Genomic DNA, 27,619 nt, shown 5'->3' with positions numbered 1-27,619 from the left:
TAGTGGCTACAATAACCGCTAGTAATAATTACTGTGTTCTCCTGGCGGAGACGCCCCCCCCCCCACTCCTCCTGTTGAGAGAACACAATGGCTCTGTGAGAGGTATTCCCCCATCAACACTGTGGTTGCAGAAAATAAATTTGCTCTGTCTATGACTGGTTTTACGCACTAACAATGTTTCTCAGCTCTGAGATAGAGAGAGAGAGAAAGAGAGATTTCTCAAACTCTTTTTCTCCACTGTCTCAATAGAAATTGGGGTGGATTTACTAAAGGCATATAGGCTTTTTGCTTTGTGAGGGAATTTTTACTTTGCAAGGGAAAGTTCCCTTAGTTTTGTAAATGTGACAAAAATTCACTTTGCAATGCATACACAATCACGTGCAAGCAACATATTTTTACTTCCACATGATTGGATGATGGAAGTCAGCAGAGCTTTACCTCATTTACTAAGCTAATGGAAAAATCCCCCTGCTAAGTGAACAGCCTATTTGCCTTAATAAATCAACTCCATTGAGTCCTGTTAGTAAAGATCACTAATTGAGTACAGTTTATACCTCAAAGGCTAGCACAAGCTTATTAGACCACTATAGGTAATTTGGACTATTTATGCACTTGATTGTACAATGTCAAATGTCCCTATTTTTTAAACCAAGTCTCTTGGTCCTTTTCTTCACAATAGTTACTCATTAATATCTACAGATTTGTACAAATAAATATACTATTTAACTATGAGAAGTATGGCATGTGCCCTGCAATTTATCATGCTAAGTATTTTAAAACACCATTATATAAGTATATATAAATATTAATGTCACCTATAGCAGCTTGGTCAAATGTCTGTTTTCGTTTTCGAAACTGCTGGTTTTCTTTAGGAACAAAAAGCTGCCGTGTTTGAGAGATTTGTGTTTTTAGAATATCCTATTTGTGGATTTTCTTGTTTCTACAAAAGCTTAAAAATGTTCCTAAGTGCAATGCAAGAACTTACTGTCTAGCTCTGACTTTCTGCATACCAGCAGTCTGCTCAGGGTTGTGGCATTGCCCTGTCTTTGCCAAAATGTTCTCCCTAAAAGGGAGATTTTTTAAAATTAGATTATTCCAAAATATTCTGTCCTTAGAATTTGGATTCGAAATACGGTAATTCCTGACGAATATGAAAAAAACAAACAAACATAATATACAACTGATAGTTTGTGCAGTGACTCAGTATTCATAATACCCCATTAAGTACTTTCGCCTACACACTGAGAATGTAAATCCCGAGATGGGTTGTATATAGACTCTTCTACGCATCCACCCTCCTCCCTAACCCCCAGGCATTATGAATGTTCCTCTCACCACAGGCGCCGATTGAGGTTCCTCCACTGGGCTTTTCTTGGCCTGGTCCTCTTCAGCTCCATCTACAGGATCCATAATGCTGCTCTTAGTCTCTTCTCTAAGCAAACACTTATGTGCCCATATCAGCTGTGCAGTCCTATAAAATGTCCTGTGGGGTCATCGTGCCCTCCCTTCCCTTCTGCAGATCATTAAATCATCTCATAATAAGGGAGGCCCCATCTGCAGGAAGGAGCTGGTTAATCCCCCATTAAGATTATCTGGGATAATTGTTAGTGCAGCAGAGGGTATATGTGTATCTGTGTGTTTACATATTTCTGAGTTTATGGCAGTGCTAAGGCATTACTGCCATTTGTACAAATATGTATAAAGGTAATATTTTATATATATATATATATATATATATATATATATATATATACACATACACATACACATCACATGCATCACATCTGCATATAGATATTCTATATGCACCAGGGTCAACACCCCCTGGAGGCAGGGTTGTAAACAGCGTAGAATAAACTATACAATTGCTGTATACCGTGTACTCTTTTCAACACCTTTAATTGTTGGATTGGGAACACTGAGAACATATTTGAGGTATTTTTTTTGTAAAGTAATTTTTAACATGGCTTTCATATTTTGACATATTTTTGTTATCATATTAAATATAGAGATTTGTAGATAAACCACTAGAGGGAACTATTGCTGACTTGGTGCAATCACTCTTCCTCTATGTAAAACTGAACTCTGGTCAGGTCCCAAAGGCACATAAGAATGCAGCTCTATATTTAATGTATTCAATATTACATTAAAAATGTATGTTTAATGCAAGCAGGGTAAGTATCCAAATTTGATGTGGTAACAGCATTTTCCATCCTTTTGTACAGGCTGTACAGCAGAGCTCAGAAAGGGGAGGGAGAAGCAACACAATAAGCCAGGTCAGTGTGCTGAAACCTGGCAAGTGAGAACAAGTGTACTTTTGTATAGAAACAGTATCTATTTTACCTTTATTGACCCTTTACTAATAGGAGGTGAAAGCTGAGTGACAGATAGATGAGCTGCTTCTCTTTTCACTATCCAGTCACAGGGTGGGAGGAGAGGAGACCTGTAAGAGAAAGTGAAACTGCAGCAGATTAAAAACAGGTTCTCTCACCTTAAAGCAACCTGGCAAGTGAAAAAAAAAGTTTAATTTTGTATTGAAAAAGTATCTATTTTACCTTTATTATACCTTTAGCTAACCTTAATCAGCCCTAATTAACTTCTTTTTCTGAGAGTCATCACTCTCTGCTCAGAGCAGACCCGAGAACTGAGCGATTTGTGGTTCTTGATCACTCAGTTCTTGGTGTAGAGCCGGCAGGGGACAACTGCAGCTGGGATAGGTGCTGCAGCCCTCTAGGTGAGTATGTATGTTTGTTTTTTTTGTTTTTTATTCCCATACTTCTCTTTTAATAAATTCCTCCATAAATGTACAGAGGAGGCCAGAAGAGGGAGTCAAAGTAAAGAGAAAGTTTTCAAATTCGAACATTTTTTTTACTTGGTGTCTGTTGCCCTGGGTACTGGTCCATAACTGCCTTTCCAGAAAATGTTATTAATATTATTATATAGAATTTATATAGTGCCAACAGTTACACGGTGCTTTACAATATAATGGGAGACAGTACAGTTACAACACAATTAAAAACAAGAGGGTTAGGAGGGCCTTGTTCAAGAGAGCTTATAATTTAAAAGAGAAGGGCAAGTGGCACAAATAGGTAATACATGTGAGGAGATGAGTTCATGGAGAAAGTAAATGTTCAGTTGTAGGTGAGGGATCACCTAAAGGTAGACAAAGTAGAAAATAGGCAGACAGATTGGGGTAGGGTGAGGCACTTTTAGACATGCGCAGTTTGTTGTCTCCACTGCAGGTGGTGCTCAACCGCAGCGGCAGTGCAGAGGGAGAGGAAGTCAAAATTAACATGGTTCCTCTATGGTTTCCTGAGTCACTGGGGCTGCAATCCCATTGGATGCTGGCCACCCATGTGACTCTGGTGGCCATCTTAGATGTGGCAGAGTCTATATAAGACCCTGGCTCCTGGGTTTGGAATTCGCATGTGGGTAGTGTAGGGACAGGTCCCCCGTCTGTCAGGGAGAGTATTAGTGGCAAGAAAAGGTTCCAGATGAGTAGGGAAAGCTTGGGGCTCAGCACTCTCTTTGGCCACCTTCCCAATTTGGCTTGGAATGGCCAGGCCGCATTCGGTCCCTCCAGACAGACACTGTCAGCTGATACCTGCTCTGCTACATGCTGTTGGCATCTGTGAGTGTTCCTGTTTGGGCCTTGTCAACAGGGGAACCCCACTGGGTTTCAGGTATCGGCACCGTGCAAATACTTAATATTGGCACCGATACCAGTATCTGTGCAACCCTACTTGGTGCCCAAGACTGGCTGAGCACAAGACCATCAGAGGCAGGCTGGGCAGCAAGCACCAAATCGAAAGGCTGGGCAGCAGGCACCAGACCATCAGACTGAACAGCAGGCATTAAACCACCAGAGGCAGGATGGGCAGCGGACCGAGGATCAGCGAAGTCACATGATCAATGGAGTCAAACTGGACAGTAATTAGGGGATCAGTGACATCAGACTGGATAGCAGAAGGTATATCATGGAGTCAAACTGGGTAGTAGGTTGAAAATCAGTAGAGTCAGACTGGGAGGCTGAAACATGGGCTTGATGCATAGAAGTTTTTACAAATGGTTGAGGACCCTACTTGGCTGAATGAGTCAATATGTCCCAAGGATGGATAAAAGGCTTGAGCAGATGTAATTATGATAGAGCTAGGCCAAGGTACTGATAGTCCCAAAATATGAAAGGGCAGAAGTCAGAACTGTAGCTGAGTCAAGAGTAAACTGACTCATAGTTGCTGAAGTGGTTCAGTAGTTCAGGACTATAGCAGTTGGCATGGACTTGGCAGGCATGATTGACGTTGGCTGGACTGGAGTGAGAGGCATAAAGGCAGGCTGGACCAGAACAACTGGTGTGGTGGCAGACTAGATTGGATCAGCAGACATGGTGGCAAAGTGGACCTGATCAGAAGCCATGAAGGCAGACTGGACCGGATCAGAGGGCATGGAGGCAGAATGGACCGGATCAAAGGGCATGGAGGTGTACTGGACCTGATCAGCGGGCATGAAGGTGTATTGGACCCGATCAGCGGGCATGGAGGTGTACTGAACCTAAACAGTGGGCACGGAGGTGGACTGGACCCGATCATCAGGCATGGAGGTGAACTGGACCTGATCAGCAGGCATGGAGGCAGACTGGATCCGATCAGTAGGCATGGAGGCAGACTGGACCCAATTAGCAGCCATGGAGGTAGACTGGACACAATCAACAGGCGTGGAGGTGAACTGGACCTGATCAACACGCATAGAAGTAAACTGAACCTGATCAACAGGCATAGAAGTGGACTGGACCCGATCAGCAGGCATGGAGGTGGATTGGACCTGATCAGCAGGCATAGAGGTGGATTGGACCTGATCAACAGACATGGAGGCGGACTGGACCTGATCAGCAGGCATGGAGTTGGACTGGACCCAATAAGCAAGCATGGAGGTGGACTGGACCCGATCAGCGGGCATGGAGGCAGAGTGGACCTAATCAGCAGACATGAAGGGAGACTGGACCTGATCAGCAGGAACTAGCACAGGATCTGACTGAATGAGAACTTTGGCAGGAGTGGATAGAGGCAGAATTGTTTGGGATGGGAAAAACGTCCATTTCTTTGTAGGTTTTCTTTATAGGTTTACAGGATCTGACTGAATGAGGACTTTGGCAGGAGTGGATAGAGGCAGAATTGTTTGGGATGGGAAAAAGGTCCATTTCTTTATAGGTTTGAACACTAGAATCCTGCAAGTGATTGAATGGCTATGAGCAGATTGTGCAGCTTATAGATGAGTAGCAACAGCACAGTGAAATGGTGAAAAAGGGGTAACAGTTGCAGAGGAGGATTTCTGAGGGCTTGCCAAGGGCAATGAAGCAGTAGAGGGAGTCTTCAATAGATTAATTGCAGGAGATGTGCAGCTATTAGAGACAGGGTACTGATATACAGTTGGAAGCAAAGTATCCTGAACTGCAGCTATGGGTAACAGAGAGGGGAATCTTTGAGCAAACTCGTGTCTAGAGCCAATAGTGGATTGCAAGTTAGCTGAGGCTGAGTTGGATATATCTGAGCAAGCTTGCATACCTCCTAACTTTTTAAGATGGGAGTAAGGGACACCTATTAGCAAAATGATGTAGGCATAAGATACATCTCATGCCATGCCCCCTTAAAGGAGAATTATACAAAAAAAATGATTAGTCAAACCCACAAGTACTTTTTTTTAACCACTACTTTTCCATTATACTGGCTTTTGAAATTTACAAATGGAGCAATTTATAAATTGGATGAAAGGGTTAGCGCTGGGAAACACTTTTAAAGATAAATAGTGCATTTTATGTACAACATTTCATATACAACTATATAGATCAGACCAAAATGAGGGACAAATGAGGAGGAAAGAGGGACAGAGGGACTTTGTTCCAAATCAGGGACAGTTGAAAGCTATGGGCTTGGAGTATGGGGTTGAACAAAACTTGATTTAATAGAGAATGTACTGCATTGATACAATCCAGCAGAGCCTCTTGTGAATATATTGAATATTGCTCCAAAAAAGTAGGGCTTATCATCAAGTAGCCACACCAAAGATTCCACCTGAGACACACTAAAAGAAGGAATACAAGACAAAGCCAGCTCTGCACAAAGCTGAATCAGAGGCTGAACTTCACCAAACAAAACCCTGCCTTGATTGAGAAGAGAATGGGCCAGATGGATACATTCTAACAACTGTTCCCTGACAAGATCAGTGGGCTACACTCAAGAAATCAGGTACAAGACCAAATATGATTAAATAAAGTTTTTTAATATACAGTAAAAAACACCTTTCCAACACCAACAAACCACGTGCAAGATAAAAGTGGGAAATAAACATGAAAGTGCAGCAAACCCAGAACAACAACCCAACACACACTATGTCCAAAAATTAAGGTAGCTCACATGAACAGGGCAGGATCAAGACGGGGACTGGGAACAAGAGCAGGATACAGGGTACTAGAAGCAGGTCACAGGGCACATGATACAGGCAGCGACATGGTTTACAGGCAGAACACTGAGGCAAAAATATCCATTAATGGAAGCATTATATACCTTCCCAGCAGCCAGTGCCAGATGAAGCCTAATTACTAGCATAAGCTGGCTGCTGGGAGACACTCACTGGTAGCCACTGGAATTGCACCCTTTTGCTTTGTGAAAAACAGTCCTTACATGAGTCCTGACAGTGCTGTTTGTTTGTCTTACCTTGAAAAGATGGGCTCACAGGTTGGACAGCAGTGTCAAGGCTGATTCATCCCCCTATGTCCATGTATTGCTTCAGCTAGCTTGTGCCTTTGCACCAAAAGGACAAAACAACTTTCTGTTTGGGGGCAAACAGCATCCAATGCATGCCTCGTCACCCACTCTGTGGTGCATTACAAATATGGGAGTGCTAATGTCGTTAAACACATTGGGGGAGACTTACTAAAATTGGTGAACACAAAATTATTGCTAGAAAATGGATGAGACCACTACCTCCTATATTTCATGATTGGAAGGTGGATATAAACAATACGCTACCCTACAAAAAATTCTTATATATCAACAAAGGATGCCCAGCCAAATACAATAAAATTTGGGACCGATGGTTACAAGATTCAGAAACCTGTACATGAACAACATCTTAGTCCTACAGAAATGTTATTTAATGACCTGACTCAAACCATATATTTGCTGTCTCAAGGGAATCAACATCTGTCTCTTGATAGACGTTTTTCTGTGGGAGTTAAGGATAAGCCTGTAATCTATCCTTTATCTAAGATGCATCATTATTCTTCACTTGTGTTTGATGTATTGCTTTTAAAACACACATGACTATGTTGTATATGTAAATTGTTTAATAAAAAACCTCTATTAAAAAAAAAAAAAAAATTGGTGCACACAGAATCTGGTGCAGCTGTGCATAGTAACCAATCAGATTCTAGTTTTTTTTTGGCAAAGCTTAATAAACAAGCTGAAGTTAGAATCTGATTGGATACTATACACGGCTGCACCACATTCTGTGTGCACCAGTTTTAGTAAATCATCCCCCCTCATCTCCAAACAGCAAGTGAGCTCACTGTGGGTCTGTGACTTAACTTTGTCTGCTTGTGTCTCTCAGATCTAATTACCATGTAGCTCTAACCTGCACCAGTGCTAAACCAAGAGACCCAGGGGTTGTGGGATATGTGGTTTCTTCACAATAAGTGTCAGGTTTTACACAACAGACAGAGGTAATGCATTAACCTGTTCAGAGCCATGATCCAGGCCTCATATATGAGCACAAACAGAAACTTTTGGCACAGGAATGGGAAGATTTTCTCTACTATATGTAGCCTCCTCTAGTGCTAGAAGTGTAGATAGTTGTTTTGTGTGTTTAGAGTAGGTAAATTTGTGCAGGCCTGTCTGTGTTTTTTTTCCTGTGTTGGGCAGAGATCCAGGGAGAGATGGATGACTAGCAGGCAGTATCACTGAGACCTCCCCCTATTTCTAGAAAGTACTGGAACCTTCTAGAAAGATGGGAGAGAAAGTAAGGTGGAGCTGCCTGGAGTATTCTGAGGGCCCTGACCAATCCCCAACTTAGGTTGGCAGGGGGCAGACCCCCTCAAATACTCTGGGTCAGCCCAGCTGGGGAAGAGAGTTTGGGTGGAAGCTGGAGATGGAGTGTTAGGCTGTCCTGTCCTTGCCTTTGAGGGAGCTCCCCAGTCTGGGGGATGGTGACCTTGGGCCTGGGCTTGGGTGCTGATGGGTCCTTCCTAAAACCACGTAAGTTTCCAGGCTAGGAGGTACTTAGAGCAAGGAGAGGATAGTGGGAGAACACTGCCTGGCAAGTCTCCAGGAGCAACAGGAACAGTCAGGAGAGCTGGTGAGTGATACATTCAGGAGAACTGGGGAGGCACGCCTGAGAGGACTGGAGCAGTCTGGGATGGGTGCAGAGCCAGTCAGGAGGATTGTGGTGGCACGGGCAGTGGAAAGGGGCAGTGGAAAGGGGCAGCTGACACATTATATTGTCACTTGGATGTCATCATGACATCTCACATCATTAAAAATAGCACTGCAAAGGCTGAACAAATGCTTTGAGGAAATTTTGACAAAATTAGTAACCACAATTATGGTTGCTTTAGTCCCTGACCAGAATGTATCTTTAGAAAGGTTACTGTTTTCTTTTTTCTTTATATAATTTTTATTCAAAGTGTTATACAGGAAAAAAGGGGTCAGAAATAAACAAAGAAGTGGTAATAAAACCTAGAGAAATAACTCAATAAGTCATCATCTTTTGCATTTTGTAAAAGACAATATTGTTAACCAGTGAGCAATATTGATCCTATTTTAGACTAGTAAACCATTAAGGGTCCTCCTTAGTCCTGGATAATCGATCCCTGTGGACATCCCCTTTCCCTCAAAAGAGAAGTGTCAGGAGGGCCCCGTTAGTATCAAACAGTATCCCAATCGAAACAGAACCCACTACATATTTGTTAAACTTGTGATGCAGATGACCGGAAATAAGGATCCAGCTTATTGTTCACTCAATGTGAACACTTTGTTCACTATGTTCACACCTGGTTCGGTGGCCGGTTAGATTCTGCCACCAAGGGGCAATCACCTGAAGGGTTCCGACTCACCAGAGCTAATTGTTTAAATTTGGGGTCAGCCAATGCTAGCAGGGTGAGACTAGGAACATTCCGGAAATGTGGTCCCTCCAAGGTGCCCAAGTAGAGTCAAATCTTTTCTGGGTACCCCTGCAGGTGGCCAGCCACCTCTTCGCTTCCATAGTCACCCCCACCTTCCCAACCCATTCCACCTCACTCGGTATGCGTAGACTTTTCCAATAAATTGGGATTAGGCATCTAGCCGCATTGAGGAGGTGGGGGAGAGGTGGGGGAGAGCACTACGTTTATATCGTGATAGAGGCATGAGGGGATGTGAAGAAGGAAGTGACTCGGTAAGTCTGGTATATCCACACCAATACGGTCAGAAATATGCTTACTGACCATAGCCCAAAAGGGTTTCAATATGGGATAATCCCACCATATGTGGAGAAACATTCCTCTCTGTCCGCAACCCCTCCAGCACAAATCCGAGGTTGATGGATAGATCCTGGCCAGGGTCACCGGCACCCGATACCACCATGAAAGTATTTTATAATTTTTCTCTTGAGTCTTTGACTCCACTGAGCTTGAGTGTATTAGGTGATATAGGTGGATCAATTGTTCATTAGTAAACTCACACTGGAGGGCTCTTTCCCACTCTCTAATGTAAATTGGTTTAGGGCTAGACTTGCCCGCTTCTAATAATTTGTAAAGGGCAGAGATCATGTGTAGCAGAGGTTCTTGATCGGCCCAAAGACTTTCAAAATCTGTAAGGGTAATTCTAATCTGTGACTCATGATGCTGCAACGTGACAAAGTTAGCAAGCTGGCGGTGTCTCCAAAAATCGAAGAGGAAACTGCCATAACACTCCCCAAGGGTAGTAAGCGGAACCAAAGTGTGTCCCTGCACAAAGCGCGTTAAGCTGTAGATGCCGTCCCTCGCCCAAGTACCAAGAGAGGAAAGATGCTCTCCGGGGGGGGGGGGACCAGGGGAAGCCCCCACCGGGGCCAATGGCGAAGTTGGGGGGCCAGGGCAAAGGCCTTGTTCATTCTATCCCAAGCCTTCAGGGTGTGGGCAGTCAACGGAGATACCCACTCTGAAAGGCCCATGGCCTCCTTTGGAACCCAGGGAGCGTACGCCAAGTTTTGACCCGCAATGACTTTTCCATCAGCACCCACAGTTTAGAGCTTGTGTGAAACCTCAAGTTGAGAATACGTTGTAGCACAATTGCCTGATAGTATTGGGAGATGTTAGGAAGGCCCAGACCCCCATTTCGCTTAGACCGCTGCAGCATCGCCATGGCTAGTTGTAGTTTCTTACCTCTCCATACAAACCGAATGAAAAGGCTACGAAGCTCCTTAAAGAAGCGTGAGGGTAGAGGGACAGGCACCATCTGCAGGAGAAACAACACACGGGGCAAGATTGTCATTTTAATGATGTTCATGCGGCCCATCCATGTAAAAGTTTCCTTATCCCATGACTTTAGATCTATACTGACTTTTTTAAGTTGAGGTATTTAGTTTGTATGTGTATAGGGTATCTAGGTTGTTTGTGAGGTGTATGCCAAGGTATTGTATGGAGGAAGACGCCCGGGTAAAGGGGAATGACCCTTTTAGGGTGGAGGCCATCGCTGAAGGGACAGTAATGGGCAGAATTTCTGATTTGGTGTAATTAATTTGGAAGTTGGAGACTTGGCTGTAAGCTGATAGTTCCTCCAGTAGGTTAGGCAGTGAGACAGTGGGGTTCACAATGTGGAAAAGACCATCGTCCGCGTAAGCTGAAAGCTTATATTCCATGGGGCCTATAGGGACCCCTCTGATGTTCGGATTTGATCTTTTTCTCCGCAGCAAGGGTTTCAGGACCAGGGCGAATAATAGGGGTGAGAGTGGACACTCCTGTCTCGTGCCATTCCGAATAGGGAACACTGAGGATAGACCTCCATTCACCTTAACCTGTGCCGTGGGGGACATGTAAAGTGCCGCAATCCATCGCAACATATAGGGCCTAAGCCCATCCTCACCAGCACAGTCCTAAGGAAGTCCCAGTCCACACGGTCTAACACCTTCTCCAAGTCAGTTGAAAGAATTAAATAGGGAGGTAGATGATTGAATGTACGGGCCCAATAGGTGTGCTGGACCAGTTCACCGGAGGAGGAGTGTAGTTTATGAACATGTGACGACATGCGATTTTTCCTAAGTGCCCGAGCCAACATCCTCCCACATTTGTTACCATACTTGTAGTACTTGTGTGCCACATATTGCAACTGCCGTCTAATTTGTTGATCTAAGAGTTTAGAAAAGAGTGTGCATAATTTTGTCAAGCGTCGGAGCTCCTCTGGATTTGCTGTACGCTTATGACCCAGTTCAGCCTGCCTCTCCTTCTTCAGCTTGGAGCCCTGAGCGAAAGTGCATCAGGAAAGCATAAGAATGCGTTGAGCGGTTTGCCAAGGAGTCCAAGGTAGGGTCCAGACTGACGATAAAATCCCTGCCCAGGACCAGTTTACTCTCCCTAAAGTCAGCTAATCTATCTAAAACTGAGTCTATAAACGTCAGCTGTTGTGAGTTTGGGGCGTATAGTGTTGCAAATGTGTATACCTGTCCCATAATGGTCCCTTTCAAGAATACATAACGCCCTTGGGAGTCTGTATAGTGGTCTATGGGTTGAAATGGACAACTCTTATGGATAGCGATAGCTGTGTCGCAAGATTTTGATTTTGGGGAATTGCTAAGGTACCACTGTGGAAAAAGGTGGGTGAGCAATTTGGGAGACGAGCCATCTGTAAAGTTTGTCTCCTGCAAAAATAGCACCTTTACCCTCATATGCCTCAGTTCAAGCCACAGCCTATTACGCTTATTTGGAGAACAGAGACCACAAACAATGTATGACACTACCTTAACCTTAGCCATGGCAAATCAGATGCAGGGTATCCAAATGAAGCCTCCTGAAGAGTCAAACCAGGTGTGAGCAACAGTGGAACCAATTCCTAAAGACATGTAGAAAAAAGAAATGTAAAAAAAATAAACAGGTCAGAACATAAAAAGATAACAATGTCAACAGAAATATAGACGTAAGCAGAATAACAAAGGGCCTCCTTCGGTCTAACATCGACTGCATGCCTGACCCTGGAGTCCGCTCCGGCTGGAGGAGGCCACCCAGGTGAAGCATGATGCCCCTAAAAGGGCTGGTACCTAGGAGAGGTATTCCTATGGGGGAAACGTGATCAGACATGCCCAGTCTGAGGTGTGCCAGCTCCTCACGGAGTGTTCAGCTGTAACTACACAGGGAGGGGTAGTATAATAAAAAAAAGCAGTAAACCATTATGATGCTAAGGGAAGTAGGTGCTGGTATGTAGGAGCCTTGCCAGCCCAGTGGTCATGGAATGAAAGCCTCGGAAGGGGCTCAAAAGAGACAGACCTCTTGTCGGCCGCAGCCGGTCAAAAGTAGGCACTTTTAGGAAGTCCAGGTGGAGAAGGTGGACAAGGGGTCTCTTACGGCTGTAAGGACTCTGGGAAATTCAAGAGAACTCAAGGGGAACACAGTTCTGCAGTATGGATTCCAGAGAACTTTCAATCGGCGGTGGCTTGTGAGGTACCTTGTGAAGAATGTTTAAGGCCTCTGGAGCCAGGGTTGTGCTGCCAATGAGGAAGGTGCATCCATGGAGTGGCGCCAATCTGGGAAATCCACAGGCTCTAAGCCCAGGAGAGAGAGGAAGTGGGGGAGGTCATCCTTAGTGCGTAACATTGCAGACTTTCCGTCTTTCGTAGCTTGGAGGTGAAATGGGAATCCCCTTCCAGGGGGATGAAGAGCTTTGCATTGCATCAGTGTGCGGCGACACAAATCCTGGTAAAAGAACAGGCGAGTCCCATCAAAATGAGGGCGCTTACGAATGCTTTGCATGATTTCTTCCTTGACCGTAAACATGTGCAGTTTACAAATGATGTCTCTAGGATTCGCAACATCCTGCGAAGGCGGTTTGTGGGCCCTGTGCGCTCTATCAATTTCAATCTTTGCAGTAGGGGGCAAACCCAGAATCTCCCTGAATATATCTTATAGTTTAGGGATAATGTCCTTGGCAGCAGTTGCCTCGGGCAGCCCACGAATGCGGAAATTAGAGCGACGACTATGGTTTTCATAGCCGTCTAGCTGGCATACCAGGGCCTCAATCTGTTGATCCTGCGACATACACTTGTCTCTGAGCTGGGTAATGGTAGGAAGAGAATCTTCAAATCTTTGTTCCAGCGTCTCTAGTTGTTGCCCAGTTGAGTGGTATCTGTTTTCAGCTGCTTAATTTCCTGTGTCAGGGCCTTCTCCACTCTACAAGCGAAGTGCTCCAGGTCCTCCCTGCTAGCAACAGACCATATGTGTTGCCTCAGATCCCTGTCCCCATGCAGCTTTGAGACATCTGAGCACTGGTATTGGGAGGTGGAGGAGCCAGGGGACTCTGGAGGGGTCATATCGCTCATCATCTTCGGGGATGGGAAAGGGGAGATTGCCGGTTGCAGGGAGGAGTGGGCCACGGGAGGAGCGATTTTACCTCTGCCCATCTTGGAAGCTCCACCACGTGGCTGTCCTTCATCAGTAAAAAAGGCATTTATGGAGACCTGGGAGGCCTTTGCTGTGCTCCGCAGCTGTGCGTATGCCCTGCAGCATTGAGACATCTCTCGGTGTGCCCAAAAATGGCCGTGTAAAGCCACGGTAGATGCTACTGAAGCGGTGTTCTGTAAGCAGCTGTGGAGCTATGCTGCCTCAGTCGGTCATGCCCAAGCCACGCCCCCCAGGTTGCTGTTTTCTATTGCTGCTGCCTTTGTGTTTGTAGAATCACTAATTGTTTTTTAACGTGCTTGAGGGCTTATTGATGGATATGGTATGTTTGCTGGATGGTCTTCACTTAGTCTATAGTCCTCATCTATTCTATCCTAAAAAATGTGTTTGATATAGTGAGTATTCTTCAGTTCCATCACACCATCCACAGTTTGTGCCAGGCAAGATCTGGGTGCTTTGACATTTTCACCAGCCACTTTATTAGGTACACCTTACTAGTACCTGGTTAGACCTCCTTTTGCCTTCAGAACTGCCTTAATTCTTCGTGGCATAGATTCAACAAGGTTCAGAGATTTTGGTCCATATTGACATGATAGCATCACGCAGTTGCTGCAGATTTGTCGGCTGCACATCCACGATGGGAATCTCCCGTTCTACCACATCCCAAAGGTGCTCTATTGGATTGAGATCTGGTGACTGTGGAGGCCATTGGAGTACAGTGACCTCATTGTCATGTTCAAGAAACCAGTGGTGAGATGATTTGAGCTTTTTGACATGGTGCATTATTCTGCTGGAAATAGCCATCAGAAGATGGGTACACTGTAGACATAAAGGGATGGACATGGTCAGCAACAATACTCAGGTAGGCCGTGGAGTTTAAACGATGCTCAATTTGTACTAAGGAGCCCAAAGTGTGCCAAGAAAATATACCCCACACCAAGGGTGTCAAACTCAATTTCATTGTGGACCGCATCAGCATTATGATTGTCCTCAAAAGGGCCGGTTGTATCTGTAATATTAGATGTCCAGCACATCCCCTCCCCTTACATTAGATGTCAAGAGCCACCCCACCATCAGAAGTTGAGTCCCCTACTCTCCCTAACATCACATTGCACCCTCCTTCCTTATGCTGCTGCTGGGAAGAAGCTGGATGCATTGCTTGAAAGCAGAAGTAGGGGTCTGGAGGAGGAACAGAGGAGGGCTGGAGCTCTCCTGCAACTGCAGGAGAGGTGTGAGGGCCACATGAAATGGCCTGGAGGGCCGGATTCGGCCCTCGGGCCTTGTGTTTGACACCTGTGCCCCACACCATTACACCACCACAAGCCTGAACCGTTCATACAAGGCAGGATGGATCCATGCTTTCATGTTGTTTACACCAAATTCCTACCCTACCATCTAAATGTTGCAGTGGAAATTAAGACTCATCAGACCAGGCAAAGTTTTTAACAATTTTCTATTGTCCAGTTTTGGTGAGCCTGTGCGTAGGATCCACAGCACAACTGTGCATATTGTAGCCTCAGTTTCCTGTTTTTAGCTGACAGGAGTGGCACCCGGAGTGGTCTTCTGCTCCTGTAGCCCATCTGCTTCAAGGTTCCATGGGTTGTACATTCAGAGATGATATTCTGCATACCTTGCTTATAATGAGTGGTTATTTGAGTTACTGTTGCCTTTCTATCACCTTGAACCAGTCTGCCCATTCTCCTCTGACATCAACATGGCATTATTTTCCACACAACTGCTGCTCACTGGATATTTTCTTTTTTTTTTTTGGTTGTGCGTGGATGGTTGTGCGTGGAAATCCAAGTAGATCAGCACTTTTTGAAATACTCAGACCAGCCCGTCTGGAACAAACAACCATGCCACGTTCAAAGTCACTTAAATCCCTTCTTCCCAATTCTGATGCTCGATCTGAACTTCAGCAAGTCATCTTCACCATGTCTAGATGCCTAAATGCATTGAGTTGCTGCCATGTGATTGACTGATAGCAATTTGTATTACCAAGCAATTGAACAGGTGTACCTAATAAAGTGGCCAGAGAGTAAAGAAGTTGCATGGCTTGGCAGCCAGGTAGATTTGGCAAGTGGAATAACCTGTTATTGCTTGTGGATTTATTTTTATGTATCACCAATGACTCTTGAGCAGTTGTGCTGAGGATCCTATGCCATCAATTCTTGTACTCCAGGAGAAGAATGTTGGGAACCTTTCCACTTTGTTTTGCCTCTGAATACAAATATTTGACCAGTGTATGGAATCCTCTTACTTCACTTTGCCTTTAAGCACAAACATTTGACAGTTTAAACTGTTCTCACAATTTGTCAGAAATTAGGAATGGATCGTGTACAAAATCATAGGCTTTCAAACAGCCATGGTATCAGTTTGCAAAGGTCATTACTACTTAAATCTCATCTTCTGACTGCTGATAGTTGTTACAAGGTTGTCTAAGGTGCCTATTTAGATAAGAATGAAAAGGATTCATTTATATTAATGACAAATAGAGGCTTTCAATAATTCAAAATGCATACAATGCTGAAAAGAATTTACCATAATCCACACCTATCATAGTCTTAATAAATGTTACTTTTTGAGAACATTATTGTTAGTTTAAATAACTACAGTTAAAATAGCTTTTTAGCGTTGTAAATTGACTCTGTATTTAACATGAAGAAAGGTGGAATTCAATTTTGAATTTACTTTCTGATCTAATCCATGATTTTATGGAATAACTGTACCTCCTCTTGTCCACCTACAGATTACGGAGTCATTCCGGGTCTATGGCAGATCCCCTGTGTGTATTAGGGGCAGCATCTGGTCTTGGCCTGTGGTCCACCACTGGTCAGTTCTGGCTCTTCTCCAGTAATTAGTAGATGTGAACTATTTGGCAGATCTCATTAATATGCAGAATATGGTAATATCTTAAGAGGATTGAATTTATGTAATAGAAGATGTTTGCTAAGCATATTACTTGGAAAATACCTTGCAGAGAAGGCAAGTCTTCTAGAAATAACTTATATTGCACATTGATGGACATTCACCATGTAGATATATCCTTATAAGTCCTAGGACACCCTCACCCATGTGAGCACATGCTGATGACTAGTGAGAAGTGGAGAAAAATGCACATATATTTACAGTACAGAAGAATATTTGGCATTCATAATGCACACAGATGGGTATCAGGTCTCAGAGTGTTAATCCACGGGAAGGATTAATTGGGAAAGGGCCAAACAGAGGTTACAGACTTCTCTATTGGGGGAGAGTTTTGATCACAAGGTCAGCTGCCTAGTATTAGGCATATGAATGTGTTACTATATCAAGACAAATGTGATTTACTTTTATACTACGCTAAAGAGCTTGTATATAATACAGGCAGATTGTCTCCCATTTTGTATTGGGCCCATGAAAATTGATGATCACTGTTTCATTACATCTAAAGCCTTTCTCTGACGGCAGTATCAACATACCTGGCCAAAAGTTGGGGAATATCTGACCATCACACCTTAGTTTTCTGGAAAAATAATTTTAAAGCCACGCACAATAATATGAAGTTGCCACCTCACTGCAGCTATAACAGCTTCCACTCTTCTTAGATGCCTTTCCGCAAGATTTTGTAGTGTGTCTGTGGGAATTTCTGCCTATTTTCCAAACAACAGATCAGATTCTGATGTTGGCTGTGAAGGCCTGGCTCACATTCAGCATTTCAGTTCATCACAAAAGTGTTCATTAAGTGAGGCCAGAGCTCTGTGTAGGCCACTCCAAACCAAATACTTCAAGCCAAACCCAACAAACCATGCCTCAAATGAAGCTGACTTTGTCTACAGAGACACAGTCATGAGGGGACAGAAGAGAACCTTCGCAAAATGTTTCCAAAAAGTTGGAAACACCAAATTTTTTTGAAATGACTTTGCATGCTGATCCTGAGGACCCCTTTGGGGGAATGCCCACAGGGAACCTGCAGTGTGGATAAAGGTAAGACAGGGTTTCCCTGTATTTACATTTGGGTGTTATTCTTGGACTGTGTTATCTTCCTCTGTAATAGTCTCTACCACATGGGGGATAGGTAACTTTTTATAATGTTCACCGTTTTATATTTGGTGAGTTTCCCACTCAGCATTGATGTTAGGGTGGTGACCTAGTTGTAATATGCCTTCTGGCTGCTACACTTCTGCCTGCCATTTCCACCAAAATGCAAGGAACATATCAGCTGATCTAATAACTGACTAGCCTACAGAGACAAAGCAAGAGGACATCAGTCAACGCCTGGGTTATAGTGGCTCCTTTCCTGGACAAGCAAAATACCCTCTCAATAGGCATCCATTTTGAGACTATCCAATAGGGCAGGGATATGCAATTAGCGGACCTTCAGCTGTTGCAAAACTACAAGTCCCATCATGCCTCTGCCTCTGGGTGTCATGCTTGTGGCTGTCAGAATCTTGCTATGCCTCATGGGACTTGTAGTTCTGCAACAGCTGGAGGTCCGCTAATTGCATATCCCTGCAATAGGGGATCCCTTTACCTAGCGATGGCAGAGATGAGGTGCAGAGGAGCTAAGAAAAAAGGGCCTAATAGTGCATGTGCTACAGATGGCCTTGAGGAAAACCAGTGAAAATTGATGATCACTGTTTCATTACATCTTAAGCCTTTCTCTGACGGCAGTGTCAACATACCTGGCCAAAAGTTGGGGAATATCTGACCATCACACCTTAGTTTTCTGGAAAAATAATTTTAAAGCCACGCACAATAATATGAAGTTGCCACCTCACTGCAGCTATAACAGCTTCCACTCTTCTTAGATGCCTTTCCGCAAGATTTTGTAGTGTGTCTGTGGGAATTTCTGCCTATTTTCCAAACAACAGATCAGCAAGATAGTTGTTCCCCTGCACCGGAACAAGGCCATATATTGACACAGCTCTATAATTCCTTCTTTATAATTCTAGCTCCCTCTCAGTCCCACTACAGATGGTTACTAGACTAGGGCTGATTTCACTTCACTATGTCTAAGGCAGATCTTGGCACAGCTCAGGCAAAAAATTTCCTTCCCCAAGAAAAGGCTGCTTCTCTGAGGTCCAATTGTTGAACTCTCAGGTCAGCCAAACATTCTATGACTCACTTCTGCATGAAGATTCTGGGCCTCACGGTAGTCTTTTTTGAGGCAGCCTCCTTGGTTCAGTTCCACTTGAGACACTTGTAGATCTAGTCTCACAATGTGATCACCCGTTACTGCTGTGCAGCCAGGCAAAAATCTCTTTGGCATGGAGGATTTCCAACTCACCTCTAGAATCCGGGAAACTGTTCTTTCCTTCTCCCTGGAAGGTGGTGACGACAGACACAAACCTGATGGACTGGGCCAGGGTCTTCAATTCCCTGACTGTACAGGGAACCCCATCCCCACAGGAGTCAATGCTTCCCATCAACATTCCAGGACATAAGACTTATGCCGCGTACACACGGTCGGACTTTTCGTCTACAAAAGTCCAACGGACGCCGACGGACTAAAGCTGGCTGGTAATCCGATCGTGTGTGGGCTTCTCCGGACTTTCAGCAGACTTTTTCAGCCTCAAATCCGACGGACTTTAGATTTGAAACATGCTTCAAATCTTTACGTCGTAACTACGACGGACCCCGAAATCCGCTCGTCTGTGTGCTAGTCCGACGGACAAAAACCCATGCTAGGGCAGCTATTGGCTACTGGCTATGAACTTCCTTATTTTAGTCCGGTGTACGTCATCACGTACGAATCCGTCGGACTTTTGTGTGGTCGTGTGTAGGCAAGTCCGTTCGTTAGAAAGTCTGCTGCAAGTCCGCCGAAAGTCCGCCGGAAGTCTGTCGGACAGGCTGTCGGACTTTTGTAGACGAAAAGTCCGACCGTGTGTACGCGGCATTACTCTCCTACACTGGACCCATCTGCTACATAGCAGATTTCTGGATTCTGCGCTCAGAAATGTCGAACAACAGATGTGGACATCCTGGCCTCCATATTCAATGAAAAACTAGACAGGTTTGTGGCCAGGTAAAGGTATCCCCTGGCTTTTGCAGTGGATGCTTTGGTGATTCCTTGGTCTGAGTTCAAACTGATGTATGCATTCCCTTCAGTGAGGATTCTTCTTTGTTTTCTCTGCACAGTAAGAGGAAGAATGAATTTCAGTGATCCTCAGCGCCTCAAATTGGTCCGGGCTCCTGGTGGAAAGCGTTGGCCTCTTTCAAACAGACCAGACTTCCTGTTACAATGCCCTCTATTCAATCCTGCTTCTCAGTCAATGACTTTACCGGCATGACTGTTGAAACCCAGGTCCTTACAGATAGGGGCATTTCTGACTGCATTCCCACCTTACTCGAGGGGAGAAAAACTATCTCTCGTAGGATCTATCATTGTACCTGGAAGGCATACTTTTGCTAGTGCCAAACCAGACATGTCAACTCCCATGAATATTCTGTCCCTCGCATCCTTGCCTTCATCTAGTCTGACCTGGACCAGTATCTGGTTTTAGTACTCAAAAGCTGACCATACACTAGTAGATTTTTGAATGAATGTACATACGAAAATTCTTATCAGTGCATTTGATGACATGACAAATGTTGTTCAAAAGTACTAACAATGTTTGCGAATAACATTCGATTTGGGAGTGAATGGGCTTTCCCAAATAAAAACCACACTTACTGTTAGAAATGTGTTTGTTCAAAATAAAATTCCATTCTGCTACTTAGAAACTAAATTCGATTGATCCAATCAGATCGAATCTTATCAATACTACTCCAGAACCCTTTGGATTCAAACTATTTTGTCAAGACCTCTGTAAAGAGAGGTTCTCATGTCAATCCCCTACTTTGAACTTCTTTGTCTCCCTTGGATCTGAAACTGGTACTTTCAGTTCATCAAAGACCTCCCTTTGAACTGATTCAGAATATCCCATTGGAGGATCTTACTTTTAGGGTGGCCTTTTTGGTGCCCATTACCTCCGTCAGTCACGTCTCTGAATTGGTGTCTCTTTCTTATACGGAACCTTTCCCTGTTTTCCTGTCTTATGCCCCGTACACACGGTCGGATTTTCCGACGGAAAATGTGTGATAGGACCTTGTTGTCGGAAATTCCGACCGTGTGTAGGCTCCATCACACATTTTCCATCGGATTTTCCGACACACAAAGTTTGAGAGCAGGATATAAAATTTTCCGACAACAAAATCCGTTGTCGGAAATTCCGATCGTGTGTACACAAATCCGACGGACAAAGTGCCACGCATGCTCAGAATAAATAAAGAGATGAAAGCTATTGGCCACTGCCCCGTTTATAGTCCCGATGTACGTGTTTTACATCACCGCGTTCAGAACGATCGGATTTTCCAACAACTTTGTGTGACCATGTGTATGCAAGACAAGTTTGAGCCAACATCCGTTGGAAAAAATCCTAGGATTTCGTTGTCGGAATGTCCGAACAAAGTCCGACCGTGTGTACGGGGCATTACATAGAAGCAAGGTGGTCCTGAGATCCAGATCCTACTTCTTCTCCAAGGTGGTCTCTTCCTTTCACCTCTTTACAAAAGTTTTTATTGACTTTTTTTTTTTACAGTTTTCAAGAGAGAATACAAAAATGTTGTGATTACCATTGTCGTTGTGAAGGTAAATAGTGTTGTAAATACAAAGTAATAAAATGAGTGCTTAAAGAGGAGCTTCAGTCTCCCCCCAAAAATAAACATTGGCAGCTACAAATGACTTTTAATATATGGACACTTACCTGTCCAGGGATCCATCGCTGTCCTCACCGAGCCAATTCTTCAATAGGCTTCAGGTCCAGGCGCCGGCACGGCATCTTAACTAGGAAAAAACAAGCTTAGTGAATGGTCCTGCGGTTTCTGGCACCTGGTAAGGTTTTGCGGTTTCTGGTAAGAGGTGGGGAGGTTAACTTCTGCTCGGATTGCTGTGGCGCTCCGGGTAGAAGTAGCAGTGGGTACCTGATAAAACCAGGTACCCCCCATCAAAAAACAAAGTGCCAAATGTGGCAGGGGAGGGGGAGGCAATCAAGTCAAACTTCCCCTTTTGGGTGAAGTTCCGCTTTAGGCCTGATTTACACCTATGCAGGTTGCAGTTTGCATACTCCAGGTGCATTTTGCAATTTTAACCGCTTCAGCCCCGGAAGATTTTACCCCCTTCCTGACCAGAGCATTTTTTTGCGATTCGGCACTGCGTCGCTTTAACTGACAATTGCGCGGTCGTGCGACGTGGCTACCAAACAAAATTGGCGTCCTTTTTTTCCCACAAATAGAGCTTTCTTTTGGTGGTATTTGATCTCCTCTGCGATTTTTATTTTTTGCGCTATAAACAAAATAAGAGTGACAATTTTGAAAAAAAAAATGCATTATTTTTTACATTTTGCTATAATAAATATCCCCCAAAAATATATGAAAAAAAAATTTTTTCCTCAGTTTAGGCCGATCGTATTCTTCTACATATTTTTGGTAAAAAAAATCACAATAAGCGTTTATTGATTGGTTTGCCCAAAAGTTATAGCGTTTACTAAATAAGGGATAGTTTTATGGCATTTTTATTAATAATTTTTTTTTTTACTAGTAATGGTGGTGATCAGCGATTTTTATTGTGACTGCGACGTTATGGTGGACATGTCGTACATTTTTGACACATTTTTGGGACCATTGTCATTTATGCAGCGATCAGTGCGATTAAAAATGCACTAATTGCCGTGTAAATGACACTGGCAGTGAAGGGGTTAACCACTAGGGGGTGGGGAGGGGTTAAGTGTGTCCTAGGGGAGTGATTACTAACTGTAGGGGGATGGGCTAGCAGTGTCATTACTCTGATCACAGCTCCCGATGACAGGGAGCTGTGATCAGTGACACTTGTCACTAGGCAGAACGGGGAGATGCTGTGAGTCGATCGCGGGTATCCCCGCGGCAATCGAGTCCGCGGGACCCACGACCCGACTCACAGAGCTCCCGGCCGGCGCGCACGCAATGGCACAGCGGTGAATTCAAGTGGACGTACAGGTACGCCCATTTGCCCAGCCGTGCCATTCTGCCGATGTACATCGGCGTGCGCCGGTCAGGAATCGGATAAATACACCTTTTTGATCCATTGAAGTCTATGAAACCAAAAACCAAAAAAAAGTCCCATAGATGTGAACATGACCCATAGAAAACCATGTTAAATGGACTGTAGTGCAAAACTGAAAATGCGCTAAAAAATGCTTAGATGTGAACCAGGCCTTAAGCCAGACAACAAAAAAAAAGAAAACAATAGAAAAAGGGGGAGGTGGGGGAAATTAGATGTCACAGGATTATCGCTGTATGATAAAATCAGCGTGGCTAGGAAGTTAGAAAGACAACTGATAGTTGGGTTTGACAGTGTGAAGATACGCTTTATTGATTGGGAGAATGTCATATGGTCAGATGAAACCAAAGTAAAACTGTTTGGTAGAAACACAACTCGTCGTGTCTGGAGGAGAGAGAATGCTGAGCTGCAACCAAAGAACACCATACTTACTGTGAAGCATGGGGGTGGCAACATTATACTGTGGGGCTGTTTCTCTGCAAAGAGAACAGGACGACTGATCCGTGTACATAAAAGAAAGAATGGGGTCATGTATCCTGAGATTTTTAGTGCAAACCTCCTCCCATCAGCAAGGGCATTGAAGATGAAACGTGACTGGGTCTTTCAGCATGACAATGATCCCAAACACACCGCCTGGGCAAGGAAGGAGTGGCTTCGCAAGAAGCATTTCAAGGTCCTGGAGTGGCCTAGCCAGTCTCCAGATCTCAACCCCATAGAAAACCTTTGGAGGGAGTTGAAAGTCCGTGTTGCCCAGCGACAGCCCCAAAACATCACTGCTCTAGAGGAGATCTGCATGGAGGAATGGGCCAACATACCAGCAACAGTGTGTGACAACCTTGTGAAGACTTACAGAAAACGTTTGACCTCTGTCATTGCCAACAAAGGATATATAACAAAGTATTGAGATGAACTTTTGATATTGACCAAATACTTATTTTCCACCTTAATTTGCAAATAAATTATTTCAAAAATCAGACAATGTGATTGTTTGGATTTGTTTCCACATTTTGTCTCTCATAGTTGAGGTATACCTATGATGACAATTACAGGCCTCTCTCATTTTTTTAAGTGGGAGAACTTGCACAATTGGTGGCTGACTAAATACTTTTTTGCTCCACTGTATACAGTATCTCACAAAAGTGAGTACACCCCTCATATTTTTGTAAATATTTTATTATATCTTTTCATGTGACAACACTGAAGAAATGACACTTTGCTACAATGTAAAGTAGTGAGTATACAGTCTGTATAACAGTGTAAATTTGCCGTCCCCTCAAAATAACTCAACACACAGCCATTAATGTCTAAACCGCTGGCAACAAAAGTGAGTACACCCCTAAGTGAAAATGTCCAGATTGGGCAAAGTATTCATATTTTGCGTGGCCACCATTATTTTCAGCACTGTCTTAACCGTCTTGGGCATGGAGTTCACCACAGCCTCACAGGTTGCTATTGGAGTGGAATATGAGGGGTGTACTCACTTTTGTGAGATACTGTATATTTATATATATACATATATATACATATATATATATATATATATATATATATATATATATATATATATATATATATATCCCCTTTCTATTTTGACATTTCTAGCATTTCCACTGGCCCCACTGTGCTCCTCCTGCCATCAATTGCCACCGCTGGTGTTGGCACCTCTTCTTACCTCAGTTTTGGACCCTTTAGTAGTGTGCATTAGCTTGATTACATTCTATATACATGGTGAGTTTTATGTTCATGTTGTGTGCCCCTCTGTATAGTGCTCAGACCCTCATGGATATTCATTGAACATATTATTTATGTTGTTATATCTTTTTGATACACATTTACTTTGATAACAGAAATGTTTATTTACAGTCATGCATACTTATTAATAATTGTTTATGCAAATTTTTTGCATTATTGTTGGTATTTTTTATTTTAATTGTATTGTCATATTGTCAATTGTCTTTTTGTAGCTACATATTGCTTTATAAGCTCGTGAAGAAGCTAAAAAGTGAAACATGTTGAGCAACAAGCATCACGCTGGTTACAGTAGCAGCTACTTTATGTGTATATTGTACATGTGCACTGAATTGTTTTTATGAAATGTGGACAACATTTATTGTCCCCCATTTCTTTTAAAACTTTGGACTCCAATAAAGATGTTTTTATAACAAAATATTTTTTGTGTGTTTTGGCACCATTAAAATCCCCTTCTCTTCTTAAATTCTTTGAAAACTATTGATAGATACAAAATAAGTGAAACCCTTTCATTCGATCCTTCTTTCCCATTGATCAGGGATCACCTCCCCATATGTACACATATATAGGGATTGCCATGACCATTAATGAGGGGCCACCCCCCTATATGTATACACGAACATTGATGAGGGGTCACCCTTATTTCTTCTCTTTGGGGTGCGGCAGAGTAATCTGCAATGCATCGGTTCCCAGTCCCGGCTTCTTCTATATCAATCCACCGCAACAATTCAAGGGATTACAATAAAAGAGTCACTTAATATGGTCCACAGGATCACCGCCCCCTCCTATGTGCCAAACGCTGCGCTCACAGATCTACCCCTCACTGACAGCTGCTGCTTAAATTCAAATAGTGCAAAAAATAATAATAAATGATTCACTAAAACCTGCCCTTACCTCAAGTGAAATCAAATAGCAGCGCTAATTATAACAAAAATTGTATGTACATGTGTATATTTACCACAATAAACTAAAAAGTGACAACCTATTAAGTATCACTCAAAAATAATCAAAAAATATTTTAGTGTAATAAAATTCATACAGTGTATATTAAATTGATAACATAAAAGTCCAATAGGCAGTGACGTAGTGATATGAGTGATGATTCATAAATAATATAGATCTTCAGTGAACAAAAATCTTCCACCACACCGCTGTGAACTGTGATCTCCACTCCCCTTCAGCGAGCAAACTCACCAGCTACTTTTGCCTTACACTCTCGTGTTCGGCTCACAGGCTATTCCCACACAGTAAGGGGTACAGTGATAATTTCCACTCAATTCCTGTTGGATGTCCAGAGCATATACAAGCGTACTCTCCACATGAAACAAAGAAAAGCGAACCAATAGTGCAGTAACGCAATAAACTTTAATAAAAGCAACACTCTCCTCCACCATTAAACTCACATTTCATAAACTTGAATCAAGCAGAATAGCACAGCAAACATGGTCATCACCAAAAAAAACACTCTCCAAATGGTCAACGGACGTATGGTGGTCACGGCGGACCCAGGCAGCTAGGTGTTCGGGAACACTCTCACCCGTTCCCCGAGTCTCCTGGAGCCGCTTCCCCGCTTTCCCGTACGGCGCCTCCTGTCACAGCGTCCTATGTCTAGCGCGTCAGATTGCCTCGTAGCCACGCCCCGACATGTTTCGTCACAAGGGACTTATTCATGGGATTCCCATGAATAAGTCCCTTGTGACGAAACATGTCGGGGCGTGGCTACGAGGCAATCTGACGCGCTAGACATAGGACGCTGTGACAGGACAGGACAGGAGGACCATGTTTGCTGTGCTATTCTGCTTGATTCAAGTTTATGAAATGTGAGTTTAATGGTGGAGGAGAGTGTTGCTTTTATTAAAGTTTATTGCGTTACTGCATTATTGGTTCGCTTTTCTTTGTTTCATGTGGAGAGTACGTTTGTATATGCTCTGGACATCCAACAGGAATTGAATGGAAATTATCACTGTACCCCTTACTGTGTGGGAATAGCCTGTGAGCCTAACACGAGAGTGTAAGGCAAAAGTAGCTGGTGAGTTTGCTCGCTGAAGGGGAGTGGAGATCACAGTTCACAGCGGTGTGGTGGAAGATTTTTGTTCACTGAAGATCTATATTATTTATGAATCATCACTCATATCACTACGTCACTGCCTATTGGACTTTTATGTTATCAATTTAATATACACTGTATGAATTTTTTTACACTAAAATATTTTTTGATTATTTTTGAGTGATACTTAATAGGTTGTCACTTTTTAGTTTATTGTGGTAAATATACACATGTACATACAATTTTTGTTATAATTAGCGCTGCTATTTGATTTCACTTGAGGTAAGGGCAGGTTTTAGTGAATCATTTATTATTATTTATTACAATAAAAGAGGCTGGGTGTTTAATAATAAGAAACAGAAGCACTGCAGATTACTCCACTGCACCCGAAAGTGAAGAATCAGTCCCCTTTTTTACTCAATTCATTTTAGTGGGTCGGCATAACTGCCAGGCAACCAAAATTTTTATATGAAGGCCAACATTAGTCATCCCTGTGCCCCTGTCATGTCGGGATTATTTATTGTCCCTTGCACTAGAATTTTGAACTTTTCTCTCCATAATTTGATGTTGTTGTGTATATATATATATATATATATATATATATATATAATGTAGGTGAAGGTGCTAAATCTGATTCTTCTTTTTTATTGCAGATGTATGCGGTATTTACTGCAGACACAGCTCACAAGGCAGGACTACCCTAGTGAGCAAGACAGAATATGAAAGCTACATTGAGACTCCACCAGCATGTGACGTTCACACAAAGACGCCACCAGCATGTGATGTTCACCCGGAGACACCATCAGCATGTGGTGTTCACATGGAGATTCCACCAGCATGTGACATTTACGTTGAGACACCACCCGAATGTCACATTCATGTTGAGACCCCAGCACAATGTGACATTCATGTTGAGAACCCACCATAATACCAGGGCAGCCATTTGAATATCTCCTCCCATGAAGATGAGGGCAAGCGTAAAGAAAAGGATAGGCAGATCCTGGTGGTAGGGGATTCTATTATTAGAGGGACAGAGAGGGCAATCTGTCAAAATGACCGCGATCACCGAACAATATATTGTTTCCCGGTTGCACGAGTTCGAGACATTGCAGATCGGATGGATGGATTGTTGGATGGGGCTGAGGAGGACCCA

General features: G+C 43.4%; 1 protein-coding gene across 3 annotated transcripts in view; it reads right to left on the bottom strand.

Annotated features, from left to right (window-relative positions):
• PCP2 (Purkinje cell protein 2) overlaps window positions 1-27,619 on the bottom strand; it is an 87,860-nt gene that overhangs the window by 28,120 nt on the left and 32,121 nt on the right. For 2 of the 3 annotated variants that reach the window (XM_073622374.1, XM_073622375.1), the window contains exon 2: window positions 2,344-2,443. In XM_073622374.1, coding sequence (XP_073478475.1) covers window positions 2,344-2,443 — 100 coding nt within the window. Of the gene's footprint in view, window positions 1-1,335; window positions 1,500-2,343; window positions 2,444-27,619 lie in introns of those variants that run through there. The other variant, XM_073622376.1, reaches the window with a different exon arrangement.

The sequence above is a fragment of the Aquarana catesbeiana genome, linkage group LG03 (genome assembly GCF_042186555.1).
Source record: "Aquarana catesbeiana isolate 2022-GZ linkage group LG03, ASM4218655v1, whole genome shotgun sequence".
Taxonomy (NCBI): Eukaryota; Metazoa; Chordata; class Amphibia; order Anura; family Ranidae; genus Aquarana; species Aquarana catesbeiana.
Note: the sequence above shows the minus strand (reverse complement) of the source record. Positions and strands in the feature narration are given on the sequence as shown.